Source organism: Halyomorpha halys, unplaced genomic scaffold (assembly GCF_000696795.3).
Source record: "Halyomorpha halys isolate HHAL.00 unplaced genomic scaffold, Hhal_1.1 Scaffold478.1, whole genome shotgun sequence".
Lineage (NCBI taxonomy): Eukaryota > Metazoa > Arthropoda > Insecta > Hemiptera > Pentatomidae > Halyomorpha > Halyomorpha halys.
In genome coordinates this window covers 278,498-304,591 of record NW_027114329.1, presented here as the reverse complement: position 1 = coordinate 304,591, position 26,094 = coordinate 278,498, and the positions used below count along the sequence as shown (strand labels likewise).

The following is a 26,094-nucleotide window of genomic DNA, read 5'->3' as shown; positions in this document are numbered from 1 at the left end:
AAATATATTTTAAAAAATAAATTGAATTTTAGATGGTTTTATTTTGAAAGATTAAATTACGACATTTTCAATATTTTGACTGTTAAATATGTGATATTCTAATTGGATCAAATCTTGATGGATTTCATAATTTTAAAAAATATGAGCATTTCTTGTTTTATTGTGAAACACTTTTTAATACTTTCTACTTACCTAATAGCTCCTTTTTAAATTTTATTTGTTAATTGGTAAATGACATTCATTTATATGAATTTAAAGTTGTTGTTCCAGGTGAGAAAAAAAAATATTTATATTTTTAAATCAGTTGTGAACAGACTTTTTCAATATGATAATTTTCAGTAAAATAGTCGATACATATTGTACATCTCTTAGAGAAAATTTTATTCTAGGCAGCAAAAACTTGTACTCTTGTAGACAGTCTGTATTCTCTATGGATTTTGTCATTGGGAATAAGGATTTTACATTTTTGGCATCTCTAGAATAAAATTACATTTCTGGCATCTTTGTAAAAAATATTACGAGAAATTAAAAGATTTTTTATTATCGTTTATCACATTGAACACATTCATTTGAGGATGTGATGGAGAAGCCTGCTGGAGCGAGGGTGGCAGAATGTCTGGTTTGGATCATTGTGGGTTCAACTCCCGATTGGAGCAGTTAATATTTATTACTTGGTGTTCTTGAAAAATAATTTTTGACACTTACACCCTAGTTAGTAAGTGACAGCAACTGGTAGGTAGTCACCAGGTGTGAGTAAAGAGTCCCACTTGCTGCACTAGTTCCCCAACAAGTAACACCTTAATTAACTCCAGCTCAGGCAGGTAGAATGAGTTATTCTACAGGTTACTAACCTAATGTAACATTAGTGAGAAGTTCTAGATTTATTAATTGAGTCTGCATTACTAAGTTATTTTTCCTAAGCCAGACACATTGAATTGTACTAACAGATGCTATACATCACTAATTATTTATTAATTTGCTGACTGATTATATAAAAATTTCAAAGGATATTTTTTTATTAATCTAAGTTAAGTATGGCCTCCCAGACCCACTTCTTTATTTTATAATTTATTTTTATTCCATTAGAGTGAAGAGTTGATGGGCCAGAAGAAGCTTCGGACTGAGGTAATTCAATTAGAAGATCTTCTAGCCCAGGTTAGGAAAGAATATGAAATGTTAAGGATTGAATTTGAGCAGAACCTTGCAGCAAATGAGCAAACTGGACCAATCAACAGGGAGATGCGACATCTAATAACTTCATTGCAGAATCACAATCAGCAGCTGAAGGGAGAGGTACATAGGTATAAGCGCAAATACAAAGATGCCAATGCTGAGATACCTAAGGTAAATTAATAATTATTTTGTTTCGTTTTTATTTATATTTTCATTATTTAAAGATGTTATGTCAATTTTGGATAATTGTATTACTACTTTGATATGCTTATGGAGAGTAAAGGAGGAGGGAAGGGGTTGGTTCTGTAGGCTGTGCTGAGAAAATATTCTAAGGCAGGGTAAATATACATATTTACCTTCTCAGCCTTATACATATTTACCATAATAATATATAATAATAACATAATATCTCTGTGATTCTCAGGTACAGCCAGTTAATTAAATTTGTCTGTAAATATGTTGAGTATTTTATATATAACAATACAGAAATAAAGAAAATTTGCTATGAGAGGCCAAAAGACCAAAGGATTTTTTTCACTAATTGAAATAAAATTTCTGCCCTTGAAAAAGCCTTTCCCCTTCAACAGCTATAGAATTTTAATTTATACATTTAACCCGCAGTAGGACAAAATTATTGAACATTGCAAACATTAATTTTAATTGCTTATTTATTCTTTCAAATGTATGTTATGTAGTTTTTTTTTTCTAATTACTAGTTAATTATTAAATGATATATTATGATGTACTACAACTCTATATGAGTTTTAAATCTCCTTATTTCTTGTTCGTTTTTTTATGATATTTTGACATTTTAACCTATGTATTCTGGATGCCATGTCAATATTCAGCGAGTAGCATAAATGTGTGCTAAGGGACTGGCCAGATTCCTGCTTGATTCTGTGAGTGCGGATTTGCGGAGCGTTGGAAGTTGAAAATTTTTACCTGACTTTACCGAATTTTTTTCTTTTAATTAATTAGATTTTTTTTAAATAATGAGGGTTTGTTTTCTATTCAGACTCTTCAGTAAAGAAATATTTAATATTAAAGATTATTATGACATTTTCTGTCACTGTAAGACAAGATGCAGTTTTAGTTCTTGCTTAGGACGACCACTATGTTTATTTTATTTGTGCAGCTACGATTAGATTGATATATATTGCGAAATAAGACATATTAGAAACTAACAGTTAAAACTAGAAGATAACTCATTATGGGTATCCTGGGTAGGGATTGTAACTGCAAGTTTTTTGTTGTGGGCTGTTAACGTGATGAAATTAAATTACAGCCGGATTACATATTCGTTTCTCCATATATTTAATTATATAATTATATGAATTTCCTCCATATCGGCAAAATGTAAACTATTTTTATTGTTTACCTATTCTTGAAGTTTTTTCTTTTGTTTAAATTAGTAATTTCTGACTGTAATGTTAACAGTTAAAGAAAGAAATAGAAGAGCTGCAAAATAAATTAGCTGCAACCATGCCGACCGGTGTTGAAAGCAAGGATGGAAGCTGTGAAGGGAAGGAAGAGGATAACACCCATAATGGCGAGGGTCCTAAGGTGAAAGAGGAGCCTTCTATCAAAAGGGAGTTCATCGAAGAGGAAATAGAGGTACATTCAAGAATATTATGTAGTCATTCAAACTTAATATTTTTTTACTTAAAAAAAAGAGTTATTAAACCTATGACTCTGAAGGTTCTAGTTTTGTTTAATTTTAGTCTTCACTTTTAACCAAGTTTGTTGAAACTTTAAAATCGTAACATGAAGTTTAAAAAGTTTGATTTTAAGATTGATTTCATTTAGTTGAATAATGGCAATATGAACTTATAGGGGGACGATGGAGGTGGTGACAAGGAAAAGTGTGGAAGCTCCCCAATAGTAAAGAAGGAGGGTGCAGCAAATATAAAAAAAGAAATCAAGAAAGAACAACATCGAGACCAACACCGAGCCAAGGAAGTGAAACCAGCTGAGTCAGAGTTGGTCAGGGATCTGAAAGCCCAACTTAAGTTAGTAATATTTTTTTTTTTATGTATTAATAATTTTAGTCAGCTGATATTTATTATTGTCATTTTCTGGATTACATTTTAAATTAATTTAAATCCATTTACACAAATTATTTAATTTATAGGAAAATAATATACTTCAGCCATTAGCAAAGCAGCTTGATATTATTTCTTTATATAGTTATATGTTATATATATATATATATCCTCTTTTATGAGTAAATAGTTATTTTTATATATAAATGATTCTAGTAATGTTTTTATTTTATGTATCAACGTTAAATATTGTTCATTTGTTTTGTTGAACCAAAAAGTAAGCTAACCAATTTTCATTGCCCTTAATAAATACGTTATTCCATAACAAAACCAAGATGGCGTTGAGTGTGCTCCAAAAAGTCTGTTGAATAGCAGCCATGTTGAGCAGACTCAAATACTTAAAACTTTATTTAACTTCCCATCATAATTGTAGTTACAGTAAATTTAAGAAAAAATAGAAGTCAAGAATAAGTGTTAAAGAATGATGTTTATGAAGAAAATCACATGCAAAAACTCAAAACTGTTGTGCTACAATCAATTGAACATTGAGAGAAAGATCACGGTTGGTGAAAGGCATTCGTTGCTTAGGTACGGGCAGGGAATGATGTTTCCTGGATGAGGAGGTCTTTTTGTCTAGCTTAAGGGTGGACATCTTGAAAAGGAAGACATCGAGGAGTCCCCCAAGAAGAATAAGGGACTCTTGATTTGAATATCCTGAGGAGAGGATGTCGGTCTTCGATAAGAAGAGGTGACTGGAGCCATTATTGATCGTTAGATAGAGCATTTCGGGAAAGAAGACAAAGCCATTATTGACTGTTAGCCAGAGCATTTTTTGGGAAGAAGACATCAAGAGTCATCAACAATCAAAAGAAGAGTATAAATTGGTTAGTTTTGTTCTACCTAAATTTAAATACATTGTAAAAATTGATATTAATTTAATTAAGTGTTATGATTGCCTTGAAACCCACCTTGAGATTAAGAGTGTAAAATGTTATAAAATTCTACGATCAATTAAATATTAAAGCATTTCATTTTAACCCAAGCTATACTTAAGATGTGAGAATTATGTGAAAACTATAAAATTTATTTTTATTTATTTTAAATAATTTTTGAATATAATAATATATATAAATTTTGTTTTGTTCAATTCTTCTATCATAAACCTATACAGTTCCACAGTAGGAATGCCATGATTTATTTTGCAGGACCGATGTGAATTAAATATTGACTGAACCAGGTATTCTGAGACACTCTCCCCAACATGCTCGGCTGTCATGTCCATTATATTTTACTTAGCTGTGTTTTAGTTACATTAAATGACATTCATTCAGAATGAATTATCCAGTTTCCTATTCATAATGTACACCATTTGATAAAGAATACTAGACTGTAATTATTATGAACTTAATTAAAACAATATGGTCTAATACTGTGGAAATATGGTTTTACATGCACTGCGGAATATCCCTGAGTGTAGAATGGTCAATGATACGATTACTTATGTCCGTCATCCTAATGCAGAGTTTTTCTTCCCTTCTGCTTTCCAGTCATTTAATGCATCATCCAAAATCTATTTGGGCTCAGATATCACATTTTTATTTTATTTCTATTTTGTTCCTTTATTTGAGCGTATCCAAATTATTAGCAACAAAATATCTTTACAGGAAAGCAGTTAATGATCAGAAGGAAATGAAGCTGCTGCTTGATATGTACAAGGGCGTAGGTAAAGAGCAACGAGACAAAGTACAGTTGATGGCTGCTGAGAAGAAATTGAGAGCAGAACTTGACGATCTTCGCCAGCAGCTGAAGAAAGTCCAGGTACAGGTATATACTGCTCCGCTAACCAATCTATATCTAGTGATAAGTAATTTGTAAGTAACACCTTGTTTTTGTAATGCAAAACTAATATTTAAATCTGTTTATCCATACTCAAGTGCAATAATATTTTGGATGTACACCTTGATTTTAAAATTGGATGCAGTTCCTGTTTATAATTTTGGAAAAGTGCTTTTTATATTAATTTAATAATATATATATTAGTATTGCATTCCCTAACTGTAGCAGTAATATTATTTTTATAAATATATGTGATTTTTTTGTGAAAGTATGATTTATATAGTGCATAGTTAAGTATCATTATTTGTTACTTCATTATTGTTGGAAAGCAATTTATTTAATTATTACTAATACTACTTTAATTAGCAAACCAGAGTAAGTATAGTTGATACAGGTTTGAAAACATTACATCTCCTAGGAAAACTAAAATTTTTTTTCAGAAGTTTTGTTTGTGTATGTCCTTTGCCTTACCATTTAAACAGTCCAGATATTTTATTTATTTTTGGCATTGGTTATTTTGTGCTGATTGCTTCAACATTATTATTATCTCTTTTTCAAATTATTTTGTGACTCTTGGTTGACTGAAAAAACACTTTCCCTTTTTTTCTTTCCTGTCCAGTATTCCAACTTATGTTAGTTATTAATTTATTTTTATTTTTAATTTCACAGGGCTAGTACTTCATCAGAAAGTCAAAAAAATATCTACTCTAAAGTACAAATTTTTCATTCGATTGGACAAGATTACACCTATTGGTTACAATCAGGGATCGGTTTCTTTTTAAAATTGACTTTAAATCATTTAGTTACTATTAATTAGTCATGACAGTAATAAATATCCATTCTTGTGATTTTTTAAAATGCTATAACCCTTATACTGAAATTGTGTAAAACTTCATTTGTATTTTAGAAAATTAAGATAAGATTTGTATTATTTCAGTATAATTTTTATTGTATTTGAAGTCGATTTTTCTGAAGTACTACATTTTTTAGTTTTGTCACTTTTCTTATGGGTAAGCGCTATGTATTTATTAGTTTAACCTTACTGTTTCAGGTACTGTAATTATTGTAAGTTATGAACCAAAGAACAGATTGTTATAATCATCATTTTGTTTATTACCGATTCCTTATTACATAACTACTGAAATTGGAATGTGTTTATTTACCTATTTATAAGTAAAAAACTATTCAGGGTACATTTTTTATGAAAGATGAATAAAACTCATGTGTGCACTTTGTCTACCCAACCCTGCAGAAATGAGTACTTGAAGTTAGAAAAAAAATCAAGAGGTTGGCACTCATTGCCAATTTTACTCAAGATCGCATTTTTGTGCAGTAAAATACCCAATATGAGGAAAATCATGCAGTAAAAACTCAAAACGTGTATAAAACACCCAAATCCTGCTATGATCAGCTTATTAATTAATTTTATGTATGAATATTAATTTGTAATATTAATTTATAATATTAATTAATAGAAAGCTTAGCTGACCTTGTTTGAACCAAATTAAACTTACCTAAATACATTCAACTCCTATGAAAAATAAAGTAAATAAATAAATTATTCTATTAAAAACCTAAAATTTTGTCCATAATTGAAAAGCAATGAGAGAGGAAGCTTATTTTAAATGATTTTAAGTTTTAAAAAAATATGGAAGGCATTGTGTAGAAAGGAGTATTTAAAAATATTCTTCCAAGCATAATTTCTTTTTTAATTTTTCCTGAAATTTCATGTAGAATGTTAGTCTAACCAGAAGGCTTTTCAATTGTATATTTACAGTTGAATATACCACTAGCCAAAAAATGTATCAAGTAATGTACAAGTCTGTAGAAAAATTTCAAAAATTTTGCTTATAAATGCATACATTTATTCATATTGCCTAGACCAATTGATTTTTTTTCTTATTTTAATTTTAAACTTGCTGTACCAAGCCATGCGTTGCTGTGGCTGTCTGATTAAACGTAAAATAAATATAAGTGACATGTTTCTAATATGATACACAATGAGCGTGAATATACAATATATTTGTTCCGTTGGCTATGTTTATATAGAGGTTATTTATATTAAATGATAAATTCATTATTATTTTTATGATTTGGTTACCTAAATTACCATGTTCTTGGATATACAATTTTCATAATAACAGACAGATATTCTTTTTCCAAAACGTTTGTCTCATATGAGCCTTTTATTTTATCTTTTATTAATTACAAAAGAGTTTGAAAAAAAAAAATTTGACTTATAAAAATATATGTTGACCTACTTAACTGGAAGCATCATCTGGCTTTTCAATTTTTAGTACATATTACCTCATTTAATGCGCTACACAGAATTGAATGGGTGGAAGCAGGAGTAGTAGTGGTGGGGGTAATCAAAGTCTTTAAAATCTATTCCTAACTGACCAACTATTAAAAATCAGAAATTTTAGAGACTTGAAAAAAAAAAAAAAAACATTATTTTTTAAAAGTACATTGTAACCAATATGTGTTATATAGGGTATTCCAGCATACATGTTCTTTAACATCTATAGAATTTTGATTTGATTTTTACTGGATCCTAGTGATGGTATATGGTGCTCTTTGAGGGTAATTTTTTAACTTGATTCTCCGACACACCAACTCTGAAATTTTAAATAAGATGGGATGATTTTTTTTTTTTTTTACTGTGGTTTTTCCTCAAGGAATAAAGCGCCAAATACCATAAAGAATTGTTCAGAGTTTTTGATGATTTTTGTAAAAACAGTTAAATTATATTTTATTGAGATTATTATGACAGATTCCTTTAGGAAATAATTTTGTTCTTTAAAATTTTTAATTTCCTACACATTTGCATGTAATTCATAAAAAATTGTAAATGATTTCTTTCTTCAGAACACATAAAAAATAAAACATGCCCTATATAAATTTTTCTAATAATTTTGCTTGCTATTACTATCTGTGAATGAAAATTACCATATACCGTTAGAAATTCATGAGTTAAGTGCATTGGAGTAGAATTGAATAAGGTTACATAAATTAACAATATTCTCGAAAGGCCACTATTATTACTATTAACACTTCAGGTCATTATTATGACATAGCAAAAATTATAGTCATTAATGAGTATGAACATGTATACTTGGACATTCTCTTTTAATAAAAATTATTTATTAAATTATAAAAATTATCAGTGCGCTGTTATCTAACAAACTTAATTCTTGGAAGATTTTTGATTGAATATATAAAAGGAATATAGTCTGTTGATTATTAAAAGAACTCAAATAGTATTTAAATTATCTATTGTGTGCCAACGTTTTGCCCCACTTTGGAGGGCCTTCTGAATGAAGGAAATGACTTATCATTCTTGCACTTTCTTCCATTCCGAAGGTTCTGATTCTAACACACACTCATATTATTGTGACCATCTTCCTTTTATAATTTAATTCGTATTTTAAATAAATCAAAACAAATATTAGAAAATTCACATATATGACAATTATAGTGCTTGCTTTCCTAGTCCATAAATGAATATTCCAATGATTTATAATTATAATGTTTATAAATTTATTATAGTTGATTATTATTTAACTGAATTCTGTTTTATTTTTATTATTTCAAACAGCTGTCATGCAATAAATAGATCAAAGATATGTTGTGACCTTAATTCCAAAACCTGCTTACTACATTTTTATCTCAAGTAAAGTTCTGAGTGAATCTTGAAGTTTGTTCAATTTTTGATTTTGAGGACCAAAACATTGCTTTGAAAACTTATTAACATAAGCTCTATTCTGCTTCTTACTACTACCAACAGATGATAAATGCACCTAAATTCAAATTTAGACCACTATTCAGGTTTTACAAAGCTTTATTTTAGATACAAAGTGTAGTTTAAAGGTTTTAGAATCAAAGTGGTAATATAAATTTAATTATCTATAAATCCTGTTAAATATCCTAATAACAAAATTCAGATGATAAATTTTGTCTTCAAAAATATATGATATGCTTGTTTTCAGGAGAGTAAAAGGGAAGAAAGGAAAAAGCTAGCAGATGAGGATGCTCTGCGTAAAATAAAACACTTGGAAGAACAGGCCTACCAACTGCAGAAGCAGGTTGCGACTCACAAGCAGGCAAGGATTTCCTAATGAGCAAGGCTAGGGTCTCCCTTTCCTTATGTACCCATTCTCCATCCTTCTATGCTAACATTTCTTTTCTTTTTACACATTCTTTTTCACTTTTGTTTACTTTTATTTAGCTAAGTGCATAACATCCTACCACAATCCTTTTAGGGAGTGTGTTGGCAGGAGGAAGAGGCCCTACTCAACGAAATGGAAGTGACAGGGCAGGCATTCGAGGATATGCAGGAGCAGAACTCTCGTCTTATCCAGCAGTTGCGAGAGAAGGATGATGCCAACTTCAAGCTGATGTCGGAGCGTATCAAATCAAATCAGCTGCACAAGCTGTCTCGAGAGGAGAAGGAAGCCCTAAAAGAGCAGGTACTAACAAAAGTAATCATTTAAATCTCTTGTATTTTGTTTGTTCCCATTTATCAGTCCTAGCTATTTAAAGCTTTTATGTAATAATATTTGAAATTAGATATTTTTTGTAGCCTAAATGTTATGTCCTGACCTGAAATCACATATTAAACTTTTTTACCTTTTGCAACGACTTGAAAGATCCTATATCATCAACACTACTTCAATGTAGCTTACCAGATTCCATGTTCCACTCCTAATTAAAATTCTTCCTATATCTGCAAAACCAAAACTCATATTTCTCAACACAAATCACCCATCAACTCCCATAACTCTTCTCCCTCCTAAATATCTGAACATGCCTTGAATTTCAACCATTCCTGTAACTTAGATATATTTTCTATCCTTACTACATTCCACAACCATAAAAAATACCTATTTGAGTCTATCCATATAAATCTTGTTAAAACTAATGTTATAATCTCCTTTTATTGTTCTTTTTACATTTATATGTTTATTAACTGTTAATACCTTTTTCTGATTTTTTTTCTATACACTATATTTCCATTATAACATTTAAAGCCACTATTCTCCACTACACCACCTCCCTCCCTATTAAGAATTTTTCTGTTTCCAGGTTAAATCCTATATGTCCTATTCCTCTATATAGGTTAGCACGTTCATGTATTATGTATTTATTTATTTACTTACATTTATCTGTCCCCTTGATTTTTTATTAAACTGACTTATGCTGCATTCATTTCTTCATTCCTCTTTTCTCTCTTTGTTATTAGTTTGATTAATTATTTTCTCACTAATTATTACTTACGGGCTACATTTTCTATTCTATTATTCATTACTGTTCTTGTTATTAATTCCTATTCTATTCAAATTATATATAACTTTCTATGTATATTCTTATTGTTTTGATATGATAATTAATAAACACAATACAACATGAGGCACTACCCTGGAGGTAACTTACAAGTTCAGGTTATAACTTACAGGTTCAGGTTATAACTTAAAGGTTCAGGTTATAACTTACAGGTTCAGGTTATAACTTACAAATCATTACCAACCTAACACTTATAGTTCTGCAATATTTTAAAATGTTTGTATCTTGTTTTCATTTTGATCTCTCTGATAAAAACTTGTTATATGGGACGAAACATTGGCAGCTAATTTTAAGCACTAAATATTTTTTTCTACTGTATTCTGTCTGTTTTTTTTTTTACCACCACCTATACCTTTATCTTACAATTAATTATATAGGTTCTTAATTATACTATTAATCTTTCAATTTTATTTCATATAACAGTATTATATTCTTTTTGGACCTATTGTGTATCACAGCCTAAGTGGTGATATAATGTTATAAAAAATGTTCAGGCTACTACAAATTTTCAATTAATATTAAAATATGGTATTGCATTAAAGCTGAAATAGCTAGATTGATCATTGGCAACAGAAAAAATACAACAGATTTAGGATTACTGTAAAAAATAAATTTATTATAGCCTCACTGCTGCTTATTACTTCTATAAGTTACCTGATTAAATATTAAAATAGGTGAAGAAAGAGATAGAAAATACTTCAAAATTAGAAGAGTAGAATAGAAGATGATATTTTAAGTTTAGGAGGGAGCTCGAAAGCTTGAAATTTCGAACTAGCTATATGTTAGGTATTTCAAATAATTGATATTTAATTTTATGAGAACTTCCTGATGACTTGAGAGTTAAAGTTTCAACAGAATGTAGAAAGGAAATTATGATTTGGAAGGAATTTGATCTCTCCCTTCTCCTGTTTTCCTGAAAATGCCTATCTTGTAATGATAATCTGCACCATATTTAATTCACTAAACAACATGTTCTGAAAGAAGACAATCCTACACTGAATATTACTTCTCTCCTATGATCAATGATGCCTCTCCTGCCAAATAGAGTCAATTGGATCTATTTTAACTCAGTGGTGAGAAACATCATTTACTTGAGGACTATCTGAAGAGAATCTCAGAGAGCTGTTCATTAGTTTTTTAAATCAGTCACTCAAGGAGTCTGAAGGTTCCTTTATGTTCAACCTATCTTCTATAGCGTGCAGTATAGGAGTGACCTTGATAGTTCACTACTGTTCTGATGGGAAATCTACAAGCCATTACTGTTGTATCTCAATCATTTAGTTTTTTTTTTTCGCCTTATGGTTGAAAGGTTTGTGGTGATGAGCATCATATATAGTTTATAAAGCTATTTCATTTTCTTAATGATCATGAACACTAAGACTTGCAAGTGTGGGACCATGATGTTCAAATCAGACTTGCTACCTTTAAGTTCTATTATCTGCAAAAATACTGATATCATCTTTTTTCTGTAAACATTACTCAGCCATATATATTTTAAGCAAAAGGAAACAAATAGGTATGTAACTATTTAAGCGGCTTTGTTTTATGATTTTTTTTTTAAAGTATGTTTTTGGTATCTATTTTTTTAGAATAACAGATTTAGGTACTTTATTCACATTGTTTTCCAATTTCAGCCACTTTTTAAATATTGCTTGATTTAACCATCTTAAAGCCTCCTCTTCCCGTTTTAAGAAAATATTTGAAAAGTGATATAGGACCGTCGTTCCCTGGGGGTCTTAGTGTGGGGGGTGTAGCCGGGAAGGATTTATTCCTGTTATGTTTCTCTGAAATAGTAGTGCTCTACTATTGAATTTCTTTATAGCAGGTTTATCAATTTGCAATTATCTTATGATCTTAAAAACTTGCTGAATCCATTTATATGTATATATATCTAATATTTTTCAATAAAAATTTAAAGTTATTTAAATTATAAAGTGTTGCTTGTTACCATAGTTACTTTATTTTTATTTGGTTGCTATGGAAACATTACATAAATAACCCATTTGATTACTAAAATTGTATTTATTAATTAATACATAATTACATTAAAAATTATATGTTAATAAATACGCTTTTGTAGTCAAATGGGTTATTTGTGTTATGCTTCCATAGCAACCAAATAAAAATAAAGTAACTATGTTAACAAGCAACATTTTATAATTTAAATAACTTTAATTTTTTTTTTTTAAATATTAGATATATATATATACATACATATAAATTAAGTATTTATTAATTAATACATAATTAGATTAAAAATTATATATATTTTAAATTATTTTCAAAAAAGTTTGGAATAACTATAAGAGAAATATATTGCATGATGCTTAATTTAATTAATGCTCTAAACTTAATTTAAATATTCAAATACAAGAAATAAAAATTTTATAATTGTTATTAAATACTGGTGGCTTAATTGTAGTTCATAGTTGGTTGAGATTACTTCTCGTAATTCCTCATAATTTATTTTCCACTTCACAAGTAGATTTAAATTAACCTTAAATGTTGTTTCTTCAATTATTATTTCACTTATTTCATCATGTTCACTTTAAAAAAAAAATTCATTGTCCGTTTATTTTTTTGATATTATTGCAATTGCATTTTAACAGTTTTTATAATTATTTATATAATATTCTTAAAAAGATTGACAAATGATTTTTTTCTAGTGTTTTCATATATGTCTCGCTGTGTTGGTTTCTGGGAAAATACTGCACTTGATCTCTTGATTTATTGTATGTCACCACCAGTAAAATTATTATTATTTCAATTTTTCCTGCTCAGTGGTTATCTTTTTATGTTTAAAAATAATTATGAATTAGTCTTTAAAATCTACTTTTTAGATGTAAATTAACAGGTCTTAAATGTTTTCAGTCGTTATGTATCGGTATATTCCCGATTTATACTCTATTTTTCTGGTCTTCTGACAAAAATCACCTTTATGTTGAAATATTCAAATATACAAATAAAAAAGAAAAATATCCACTTCACTTCCAATTGATCAAATAAGTAATATTCATCTTTAAAATGGATTATATTAATTAAAACATTTAATAGTCCTCTGTTTCAAAAGAATTATTTATAATTATTAAATAATTTTTAATTTATATTTATCAAATAAAATATATCTTTTTACTAACAAAATATACACATTTTTCTATATTATTATAATTAACAATGTTTTCTTTGTATTGTTGATATCAATCAGTCTTTTTAATATTTTTTTCTAGTATTAAAAACGTAATTATTTAATCTAGAATGTCCCTGTTCTGTTCTCTCACAGTAAACACTTTTTTGAATGGAATATGGTCCGGGTGCGGTAAAAAAAAAAAAAAAAAAACTCAAATAGTATAATTCTACTATTTGAGTTTGTTTGTTTTTTTTACTGCACCCGGACCATATTCCATTCATCTATACACACGGTCAATCAACAATCTTCCAGTAAACACTTTTTTATTTTATTTAATAAAAGATATAAAAATATCACTGCAATATACAGGCAGTTTTGCTAAGAAAAGTTTTCTCTCTAATCATGGGATGAAGCTAATGTTGGAGGCTGTTTAAGTTGACCATATTTAGCTAAAAAATTAGCATTCTTATGTGAGAAGCAGTGCCAGTCCGGCTCTGACCTGGATGGTTTATCTTTCATTTTGAGGCAGACCCTTCCTCGCATTAAAACTCAACCTCTCCATTCTGGCTATAATAGGTAGATATCCTGTAGGATAATCCTGTCTTTCTTCCCATAAGTTGGTGGACACAAGGACGTTAAATCACAAATAAAAAAAAGAGTTAATATTGCAGAATTCTCACATTGGATGTATATGTATTATAAGATTCAGGGTCCTCTGGTATCTCAATTTTTTTTTTTTTTAGATGGATATAGCAATGTTTTGTTGCTCAAATCCTCATATTGTTAAGGAACTTTAATTTTAATTTTAAAACTATTTTATACCTTCGTTTTCTGAATTTTCACAAGTACCGATGTTTTCTGTAGGTAACAACACTCTCTACACAGGTTGAGGCCACAAACATTGTGGTTCGTAAACTTGAAGAAAAGGAACGAATATTGCAGAACTCATTGGCTACCGTAGAGAAAGAGCTTGCCGTTAGGCAGCAGGCTTTGGAAATGCACAAACGGAAAGCAATCGAGAGTGCTCAATCTGCTGCTGATCTTAAACTTCACCTGGGTGAGTATCGAGTAATACAGATAGTTATTGTTATTCAACTTCTTTGATGTCAATCATGAAATCCTGGATTATAAATAAATTGTAATATTATTTATACCTTATTGTTAGGAACTAGTGAACATTTATATTTTAAAAAGAAAAAAAACTTTAAACTCCTGAAAATAATAAATATCTTTATTTTTGTAAAAATACATACGTAAATGTTTTTACATATTTAATAATGTAAAAAAAAAAAAAAAAAAAAAAATCAATTGGAATGCCACTACCATTGCTGATAAAACTTCCAAACTTTTCCATTTTCAGAGGACAGTTATACTTCCATTAATGTTTTTTTCATTTCAAACAATTTATGAAATAAAAATGTAAAATATGTCTTTATTTTCCTTGTGATAAAAAACAAATGATGGAACATCTGAATGAGGTGGTTATGATATTTGTAAAAGTAGGAGCAAATTAATCTTATGGATTAGTGTTTTTATCATATTAGAGTTACTAAATATTATTTTGTGAACACTTAATGGCCTATTTATCAACTTCTTATTTTCTACGCTTGTTATGTTTTGGCTTTTAACAATTATTGTCCAATTAAGTGGTAGTGAGTAATAGCCTTAATTATAAACGGTGTACATAAGGTATTAATAAAGAATCCATAAGATTCTATCAGCTAGGATGGGATGTATTGTGTTGTGATATTATTAAGGTTTTTAAGAAACATCTTGGGATTTGTTTCTCAAGTGGAATGATTAACTTTATATTTTCAATATTGATTTTATAATAATTAGCTTTGAATAAATAGTTATCAGGAGAATGTGAATTGTTGAATGGATTGTTTGATTTCAATATTTTTGACATGTTTTAGCAAAAGATAAAGGTAGGAACTTCTTAAAGAGAAATACAAATAAAATATTTTTCATAAAACTGTTGAAATTAGAGTTAGTCATTCTGTCAATTGAAATGCTCATATAATTTATCCCTTTGGTATACTAAATCATTTCTGCTGATTTCAAAACTATGTGATTTTTTGCCAGTAGAATATTTATTTTCTAAAAATATTAAATTTTGAGTGAGAAATTATGTTAATTCACCTCAAGAAATTTCTTCCAATGAGTTGATCCAGAGCGATCAGCTGCTGGTTCGGAATTCCTTGACTTGTGTCTAGCTTTACTGAAGCCTTAGTTGGCTTCCTCTTCTTTCTGAAATGCCGGCCTTTTAAATTATTTTGTTTATATATCTATTTCCTTTTTAAAATGAAGTAATTTATTCTCCTTTGTTTTTGTTTTTTATAATGATATGGTTAGAAAATTAAGATACATTTGATGTTTCTAACATTACAGAGAAATACCATGCCCAGATGAAGGAAGCCCAGCAAGTGGTTGGAGAAAAAACTAGTGCCTTGGAAGCGGAGGCTTATAAAACAAAAAGACTTCAGGTAATTAACAATTATACTGAAATAATTAATCCTATTATTAAATTCTTCTTTTGTTTATTTACTGATAGTTCCTTAACCTATTCATTTAGAGTACTACCAATGGGTAGTTCCTCTACACGCCTGTATCTCTCAATTTTAACTGAGATCAAATTTACTAAATGTATTATAATGTACAGATGTAAATAGCAATAAATAAATAAAAAAGCTATTCATTGTTACTAATGTTTCATTTTTTTAACTCTTTGCAATACTTTGAGGGATTCAATTCCTAAGCTCTACAATTATTATTAGATGTTAGTTATAATCTTCTAATCCATTGACAGAAGGATTAAGTAGAAGTAGTCCTCTCGTGATGTTAGCCTTCAGAAGCCAAACCACTCCTGTAGAGGAAGCTTTTACAGCTTCCTTTTCCTCGAGTTACTAAATAAACTGTAAAGTAAGGACTTCTAAGAGCTCAGTTTGGTCTCACAATTTTGACAAACTTTAAAAGATATGACAAGGCTTTCTATAACATGTGTGGTTTTTAATTTTTTTTTTTTTTTGTTAAGTTATCAAATAACAATTAAAAAAAAAAGCTCTAAATATTTCCTGTGTTTTGGCTATTATGTCACTTGTGTCGGTTTTTCAAACGTGTTATAGTTTCTTCCTATTGATATAGATACTATCTACATATTTAAAAAATCAATGTTAACTCAACCTTTTGCTCTCATGACCAGCTTTTCTTGTATAATTTTACTGAACTATAGACCAGAAAGTAATGGTTTTGTTTTACAAATTTTAACTGCCACAGATATATCCAATTCACTTTTAACTTCAGATGTGGATATCCACAGCCTACATGTTAAATTATATTTGATTATTATGTCGGGTTTTTTTTTTAACTTTGTTTAAAAAAAAAAATATTCTATATAGTATATAATTGGAGAAGTTTGTCAGGGGGGGGGGTGCGGTCAGCAAAGAACAACATAAATAAACAAAACCATGTTTATTTATTTTTATGCCGACGTTTCGACCTGAGTTTCAGGTCTTCATCAGGGGTTATGGCGTAGAAGGTAGGCCTGCAACTGCCTGTATGTATATATAGTATATACATTACTCTTTGCACATCAAGTTAAACTAAAGCGAATTTCCTGATTTTCTAGTTTACACTGATTGATATATAAATTTATGTACAATAAAAAAAAAAAAAATTAAATTGTGAATAACTAGCTAAAAAATAAAGAAATATGAGCTAAAGCTAGAGCATGCCTAAAGCATCTCAAAAACTCAATTTTTGTTGACCAGAAACTCAAGCTTGAACCTGGTGATTACAAGATTTTTTTAAAAAGAAATTTCGTTTAATTGTGCACATATGCATGTCTGATTATATCTCACGAAATGTCAGGTTTTTTGGCATCACATCAGTAAAATGGATATAATATAATTTTAGTAATAATTCACAACTTTTTTTTTTACTGTTCTTCAAAAGAACAAGTTTTTAAATTTAGTATCAAATTCTCAGTGTTATTAAAAAGCTCTTAAAAATTTGGTGGTCTCTCCAGTCCTCAAAAACTTAAAATTAAGCATTGGAGGATATCTGCATAATTCAGTTTTAAAATGAATTATCGTTATGTGGCAGGAGAATTGACTTAAACTTACTCTTCAAAATTATAGTTCTATAATTAATAATTTAATATTATTAATTATAATTGTATTCACTATTGTTTTATTAATAAGTGGGGGATAGAAGGCTCATTCCGAGGACTATTTTATCAGAGGAATGAAAAAAAAAAAGACATAATATATTTATTTACTTATTTCACATTCTTTCAGTAGAAAATAATGGGAAAATGATTGCAGAAAACAATAGCTCTACAAAGATAATTAACGAAGTAATGACAATACAGATAGTAATAACCTTTTTTTGTAATGCTATTAACCTGCTAAGATATAAAGTAAACTAATAAATTTAATCATTAATTTATTAAGACCACAACAAAGTAGATTTTTACTATATTTTCTTTAACAATTTCCTTCATCTAACTTTTTCAAAATTTAACTAAATAAAGTTAGCCTAGTGAACTTGTTTCCATGGTATTGAAGTTTCTTTTCAACGATTATAGGAATATACTTAACTACCTTCATGGACATGCAAACTTTTTATTATATAGATGTCTTCTCCATTTTTTTTTTAAACTAAATTTCAATTGATAAAACCTTGTAAATGTTTAGTCATTATATTATATTTTTTTTATTTTTTTTTTGTCTCATTCAAAATCCATTTTCTTTACAGGAGGAGATAGCACAGCTGCGACGAAAGACTGAACGAATGAAAAAGATCGAATTGGCAGGTACATTAGATGAAGTTATGATGGAAGAGATTAGGGAGTACAAAGAAACATTAACGTGTCCCTCGTGTAAAGTAAAGCGAAAGGATGCTGTACTCTCAAAATGCTTCCATGTATTTTGCTATGACTGCTTGAAGACTCGCTATGAGACTCGACAGAGGAAGTGTCCAAAATGTAATGCAGCGTTCGGAGCTAACGACTACCACCGCCTGTACCTTGGTTCTTAGCCCTTCGGCTACTGTATAAATGTTTCTCTAATAATTAATATTATTTAATAGGCACACCATTCATAGGGTTTTGAACATGCATTAAATATGTATATTATATATAAATATTTTATAGATTATTATCAAATATATTCATAATAAACTGGTAAATAGATAATCTGTCTTAATTATTGAGCAACTGAGGTGTAAATGGACTAGTAAAATTTAAATAAATTATATTATTATTATCTTTACTCATCAGTTTAGGTGTCAGTTTGCAAAATTGAAAATTCAGATGAATTAGGTTTGCTGCCAAAAATGTTGTGATTAAGAAGTAGAACCATCAGTCTAAAAAAAAAAATTATGTTATGTATCTCAAACATTCCGTTAATGCTTATTTTATTTTTCATCCAGCTTTAGGAGTTTTAATATTATATTTATTTACATTTTTCCTTAAATACATCTGGCTATTCTGTTCGGTTAAAATAAAGTATCACAAATAACAATAAAAAGCTTTACCAATGTATAAGCTAGTGAATTATTATTTATATATTTTTTATGTTAAAGATGTTACTTAAAAGTAATATTATCTTGTTTGATATTTGTTATGCACATCTTTGTTTCTCAAGTACATACAACTAATCTTACAGTCAGGATTTTTTTATTTAAATAATTAAGCCCTAGTTTATATTGTGGATAAGATCAGTTAATGGAAAATTTTCAACTTTTTTTCTTCTAGTCAGTCATATTTAAATTAAAACATACAAAAATAGAGTAATATGCCTTAGTTATCTTTTGAAAAAAAAAATATTTTTATTAATCTTGAATTAAGATAATATGTTATCCATTAGGTTTTGTGATTAATTTATTCAGCTATTCTAAGCTGAGTTTTGGGTTAGACTAACTTTGTATTATACTAACTATTTATTTAAAGATATATGTTTTTTACGTATAAAATCTGATAATAAACATTGATGAAGTGAGAAGCGTTTAATTGATAATAATTTTTCCATTTTAAACAACAAAAGTTTATTCCATTGCTTATTAGTCTACATTTTGGTTATAGTTATTCAAAATTGAATGTAGTATGTATTTAATCATAATAATGTCTCTATTGATTCTTTTGATCAGAAATTTGATTTTATTTGACTTTCTAATGTCAAGATTTCTCGTGAACTTATTTTTTTATTATCAATAACCTTTTTATTCTTTCCATTTACTTGATTATTTGAAATTGCAATCCTCTCTCAACGTCACTTTTAAATTTTTGCTTAAAAGAATTTAGATCCTTTGTCTGATAAACAGGGATGGCTTAATTTATATCATCAAAAAATTAGTCTAGCTCTCCAATGGACACTGACCAAAAATGTAGGAAATAAAGACTCCATATTTATTTTTTATCAGTTTATGTTTTTTATAAAGTATGTTCATACAAAAAGTATGTTCATATCTTGAAGTTATTCTTTTTTAATTAATAAAACCTAAAGCTGAAACACTTAACATATAAGTAATATAGAAATACTGTTTTTTTGGTCTTTCATGCAAAAAGCTGACTGGTGAAGGGTGTACCCTCACAAATTTGCCATGTGAGAACGAGTATCACACTTCAGGAAACACTGGTGTACTAGTCACTTCATAGTTAATTTGAATATAATCAAGTTTGGTTAACCCCTTAACTTGTACGCTCGAGTTAATTCGAACGCGCTTAACAGGTCAAACTGTGCACACTCGAAATAATTCGAGCGGCATCGTATTTTATGCTGCTGCAATTTTTCACATTTGAATATAATCGAGAAATGAAAATAACTATGTGATAATAATAAAATAATTAACAATGATTTATTCTTCGTAATAAACCTCTATATATAGCTTTAGCCTGTGTTTACATTGGTATTATGATCGATATCCAAAAGCAAAAATAAAAATAAAAATTTTGATTAATTTTTGCCAAGACAATGTTCTAAGTTGTGTTTTTAACATAAAAAAAATTGATTTTATTGGGTTTTTTTTAAATGAGTGTTTAGGGGTTAATGTATTTTCTTAATTTATTTTTAAAATTTTTATATGAGGTTTATATATGCCTAATAAAAATTAAATATTTGATTAATAGATTATTTATTTTCATAAAATTATTATATATCTAGAGATTAAAATAATTTATGGCATTATTATTAACATGAATTTATATTAGGGTTCAATTGATAAACTTATTTATCATATTTACTTATTATATTATTATCTGGCATGACCCTTTAGCAATTTGTTTCCTGTTGTTAAAACACAAAACATAAAACTTGGTACATTATTTATGAATGCTATTTCATAAATCTATATTAATAATATATATGTATATTCCTAATATACAGAAAAATAAACATATAGTGATTAATATTTTAATGTTTATATTGGAAAATTATTTTATAATTGTTCAGTTATTTTCATATAGAAAATATTATCCAATTTATTTCAAGTTTTTTTTTCTGACAGCAATACTACTAAGAACTTTGATATTCAGTTATTTTTAACATACAGTGGTCTGACTATTAGTCAATTTAGGCCAAAGATACTACAAAACTATAAAATAGTCCGTTCAGCAACAACGAGTTAGTTTTTAGTTTCCTTTCAATTAATTTATGCTATATCAGGCTTATACTTCTCAACTTCTCCATTCATTAATGGAGTCCAGAGTTGTTACTTTGGCTGATGGTTCTTCTTTGAAATCTTTTTGTTTAGTTTTAAATTATTTATTTTTTAAATATTTGTGTACAACTCAGGAGGGTTAAAGTTTTATTTTAATGATATTATGACTTAGTTGTATATAAATTTTAATGGATTATTTTGTTTGTATCATTCCTATGCATTTAAGATTTTCTTTCTATCGACTTTCATTTTTTTATTCTTAAGGTTTAACATTTTTATTACCTGATTTGCATCTCTAGAATGTTCAGTAGATCTGTTTTTTTTTTGTTTTTTTTTTTATCTAGATATCTGAATTTTTGATGACCACAATTTATTTGTTTTTTCTTATTTTTTCAAATCAAATATATAATTAAATTATTTAATCCATTACAGTATTACTTATATAGTCAATTATTCAACTCATTATCAAGATCTTTTTTTTTTTTTTTTTTTTAATTCTACCAGTGCTCAGAAAATAGAACATGGTAAAAATATAATGTTTCAGTTTAATTATTTAGTAGTGTTTTACAGATAAATGAAATATTTGCCTAAATTAATAAAACATATTTCTTCCTTCTATCTATTTTTGGTGTGTGTTGAAAATCAAGATTATTTTAAAATATCAGGCATTGTCTATAATTTGTTTGTAAGTTTGCTGATACTTATAATTTGTTAATATTCATTTTGTATTCTGGATACTTGTTAAATAACTTTATCAGCAATATAATTGCTTACGAAAATTTATTTTCATGACTTATGTTTTTTCAAGAAAATAAATTATCTTAACAATTATTAATGGACTTGCTATGCTCTAAAATGTAACTGGAAATATTTATCAATTATCCTATTATCAAACTTAGACTGTGATATTTTTTACTTAATTGTTTCACATTTTGTGACCAATTATGACACGATTTCCCATGAAATTTGTCTTAATTTATTGCTCTTTCTTTCTCTCTCTCCCTCTCTGTCATGTGTATAATTTTTTGTCACTCTATTTAAGTTTTTTTTTTTAATTTCAAGCCTGAATTAAAATTATTATTTGCAGTTATGTGTAAAGAGAGGGAAGAGAATTAATAAATTTTATGATTTTTTTTGTAAATCTTATATGAAATGAAGGTCAACTGTTTCTCTTATTTTTAGTTATTAAAATGTGATAGGAAAAAAAAATTCTTGTGAGGCCATCAATTATAAAACCTTCAATTGTTAGATGTTAGGCGACCCAAAGCTGTTACAGGGTCCTCTTTTACCTTTTGCTCTCAGTATCTGTATTTATAGTATAGTTTTTAAGATTAACTTTTTCTTTTCTCTATTTATTTATTTGTATGTGATGTTTATTAAGACTTTTATAAAAGGCTTTGAATAGTTTTGTATAAAAAATTAAATTACAAAAAATATAATTAAAAAAGCTTTAATTGTAATTATCAAAAACAGAAATATAATTTGATTCTGTTGTTGTTTTATAAATGATTTTTATTTTCCTCTCCTATTAAGATTTTTTTTTTGTATATTGCATTTTACTTCTCTTTTAAGTCTAATTTAATTTTCTTATTTACCTACATACTACAGAAACTAGTCTCTCTCTTTAAAGAGTGCCTATTTTTTAATGTGAACTACTGTTCAAGTACTAAACCTGAGAGAAACTAGTGAATGCTATATTGTCTGCAACTTCATCAAAAGATTTGAACTAGATATGAACTCTAATCCATTTTGTGTATACCATCCAGTTGGAGGTAAATGATCAAGTGGCTTTTTTGAAGGTTTTCTGCTATGTACCTGTTCTTGAACTACATCTACTCTCTAGAACTCAAAAATTGTGTAATCGTTGATAATTTCACTAATATTCAATAATCAAACGGGCACAGTTAAATATAATAACCTAATGCTTTTATTTTTAAATTAATACCTTGAGTAAGTAGGTGTATAGTATATCTTTATGATGACAACTTATCCAGAAAGCTACAAGTCAGTATATGCCCCACCTTCATGAAAAGAATCCCGTTGACAGTGTGTGTGGTTCGATCAAGCACAAGTTGATAGCTTTGAACTAATTAAAAAGTTAATAATGTTTGTATAAGAGGAAATGTTTAATTCCCAAAAACTTAAATTAAAATTGTTTAACTTTTGAATTTTATTTTATATCACTAAGTACATAAATGTGTATTCATTTTGCCGAATTCACCTTGAGAGAAAAGAATGTTTTGGAAACTATACTAATATGATGGTTAGTTTTTATTATTTTACTATATTTACAGTATCTCACTATATTGTGAGCATCATGGCACTTTTACGTACCATCCTACTTTTCATGGAAATAAATTTATTCTCTGTAAATAGATATGATAATATTTGTCCATTTAAAACTATTATGACCACCTGTTTCATCGTCAAGTCAATTTTATGACTTTTTCCTCTCTCTCCACAACATTCTATGACTTTATATTTTACATAGATATTAGTTTTCAGATATCCTCATCTTTGCAACAATGGAATTAATTTTAAGTGAAAACTCCATAATTCGAAAACCTTGATATTTTAGAAGTCAATATTGTCAATTAATGCATTTATAGATAAAACTTAACAACTCCTTAACTAAAATAATTAATACTTGGATAAATCCTTACAGATTGAATTCTAAAATCCTTCCTGTCTAAGTTTGTTACATAAGTTATCAGCCAAAACTATTTTTTTTAAAAATTAGTTTTAGACAGAGTTCACTTCATTTCTAATGCTATAAAAATAAACCATTTTGAAATATGGATGTATTTAAGTATGAATACTTAATGTTATGATTGCAACCTTTTTTGAGATTGTTGACAGTTGAGATAATAATCTCTAAAAAGTACCAACTACCACATGTAATATACTAACGATATTGGTTTCTGATTTATTAAATACATTTTTGAGAAAAAGCAGGTAAAAAATTACGAAGAAAAGAAAACTTAATTTTATAAGTATCTCAAAAAAATATGAGGAGGGTGCTACTTCAGGGAACAGAGATTATTTCCCTCCTGTAGGAAGAGGTTGGAAAATTTACTTTTTGTATAATTTGGTAATGACCTGAACCTGGATTTTCAGGATCCATCAGTCTGTTAGGAGGCTGTGAAGTGTTTTTGATATGGGTGGGTAAAATATTTGTATTAACTTCTGAAGTAGTTCTCTAAGATAGTACCAGTTTAATGAATATAGCAATGGTTTTTACTGTCATTTCCTCATATACGGAATATACAAGAATGGACAGTATTGTGATTGTGAAGAATTTCGAATTAGAGCTTTCACGGAAATATATGTTCTGAGGTCCCTCGAGTCCAAATGACTAAGTCTCTCAAAATATGGTCTGTGCATGTGTATGAGTGAAGTCGGCTCAATAATAAAAAGTTGTCCAAAACTGAAATAACACATTAAGAGCAAGTGTATGTCTGGGATGCACTATATGTAATCAATTTTAGAATTTTATTTTCGATTATCTCGATAACATCTCTAAACATTTTGATTAAAATGTACAATTAAATGATTTTCAATGTCAGCTAGCTTATTCTCATTGAAATAGAAACACTTTTAATGTTCGAATTATTAACCATTTTTACCTTTTTTTATAGAAATCGCAAACTTTTATTTATTGAAAATATTACGATCTGCCACAAATTTGGGCAAGGGTAATGGTGATAATTGTACACTTTCATACAAAAAATTCAAATAAAATCAGTAAATAAATATAAAAAAATAATAAAATATAAACATAAAAATAAATAAAATTCTTACATCTATATAAAAATAAAAATAAAGAAATGAAATGAATATAATCAAGCTAAGTAAAATAAATTATATTTATATACATAATTATGAAGAAGATGGTCAGGGTAGCGGTCAAAAAAGAACAAAATAGTTTTTATCTATTTAATGTCCAACGTTTCGCCCCAATTAAATAAAAAGATGCAAAAAAAAAAAAACTAAGAATATTTCAACAAAAAGGTAAATTAAGGTAGAATAAATATTATGTAAAAAATAATTGATAAGAAAATTATACATAAATAAAAGAAAGGAAGACGTAAAATAGTATTAATATAAAATAAACTTTAAAAAACAATGATAAGAATAAAAAATTAAGTAAGAATAGTAAAAATAAAAAATTGGGTAAAACAATATATAATAAATATAATTATTTTACGTATTTTTTTATTCTTATCATTGTTTTTCAAGTTTATTTTAAATTAATACGATTTTATATCTTCCTTCTTTTTATTTATATATAATTTTCTTATCACTTATTTTTTACATAATATTTATCCTACCTTAATTTACTTTTTTGTATCGTATTGTTGTAATGTTCTAAGTTGTTTTTTGTATCTTTTTAGCCCTGCAAATTGGGGCGAAACTTCGGACATTTAATAGTTAAAAACTATTTTGTTATTTTTTGACCGCATTCCTGACCATCTGCATATTTTAAATTATGTACAATATTTACAACCTGGACCTTAGGATCCCCGACCCCATTTTTACTAGTAATGAAAAATGGATAAATGTAAAGAATGAAATAATTTGATAACTAATATAAGGAGATAAGGGGAAAAAAACTTTTTTCAGGTATAAAACATTTCCAGAAATTAGAGTAGTAACATTAACGTATGGTATACCGTTGAAGAGCCTGAGATTTTAGAAATATTTTTGAAAGTCGTTAAAAGTAATGGAGAATGACGAAAAACGCATAAATAAATATTAATAGATATATCTTTCATGACTATTATCATAAATAGTTATTTTTTAAAATTTTACTTAACCTATATTGGAATCTTTTTGTTTATAGTATGACTAATTCCATAAAAGTATTAAATTAATGGTTAAGAGCATAATTTAATTTTCAGTAAACTGCTATGT

General features: G+C 27.8%; 1 protein-coding gene across 9 annotated transcripts in view; it reads left to right on the top strand.

Annotated features, from left to right (window-relative positions):
- The window catches only part of Bre1 (E3 ubiquitin-protein ligase Bre1), a 37,892-nt gene extending 15,634 nt beyond the window's left edge, over window positions 1–22,258 (top strand). For 4 of the 9 annotated variants that reach the window (XM_014424768.3, XM_014424773.3, XM_067051535.1 and 1 more), the window contains 9 exons: window positions 1,087–1,344; window positions 2,611–2,787; window positions 3,007–3,182; window positions 4,880–5,039; window positions 9,041–9,154; window positions 9,314–9,520; window positions 14,386–14,578; window positions 15,913–16,007; window positions 18,280–22,258. In XM_014424768.3, coding sequence (XP_014280254.1) covers window positions 1,087–1,344; window positions 2,611–2,787; window positions 3,007–3,182; window positions 4,880–5,039; window positions 9,041–9,154; window positions 9,314–9,520; window positions 14,386–14,578; window positions 15,913–16,007; window positions 18,280–18,561 — 1,662 coding nt within the window. In that variant the 3' untranslated portion in view covers window positions 18,562–22,258. The remainder of the gene's footprint in view (window positions 1–1,086; window positions 1,345–2,610; window positions 2,788–3,006; window positions 3,183–4,879; window positions 5,040–9,040; window positions 9,155–9,313; window positions 9,521–14,385; window positions 14,579–15,912; window positions 16,008–18,279) is intronic. The other 5 variants (XM_014424772.3, XM_014424775.3, XM_014424770.3 and 2 more) reach the window with 3 other exon arrangements.
- Window positions 22,259–26,094: the final 3,836 nt, after the last annotated feature.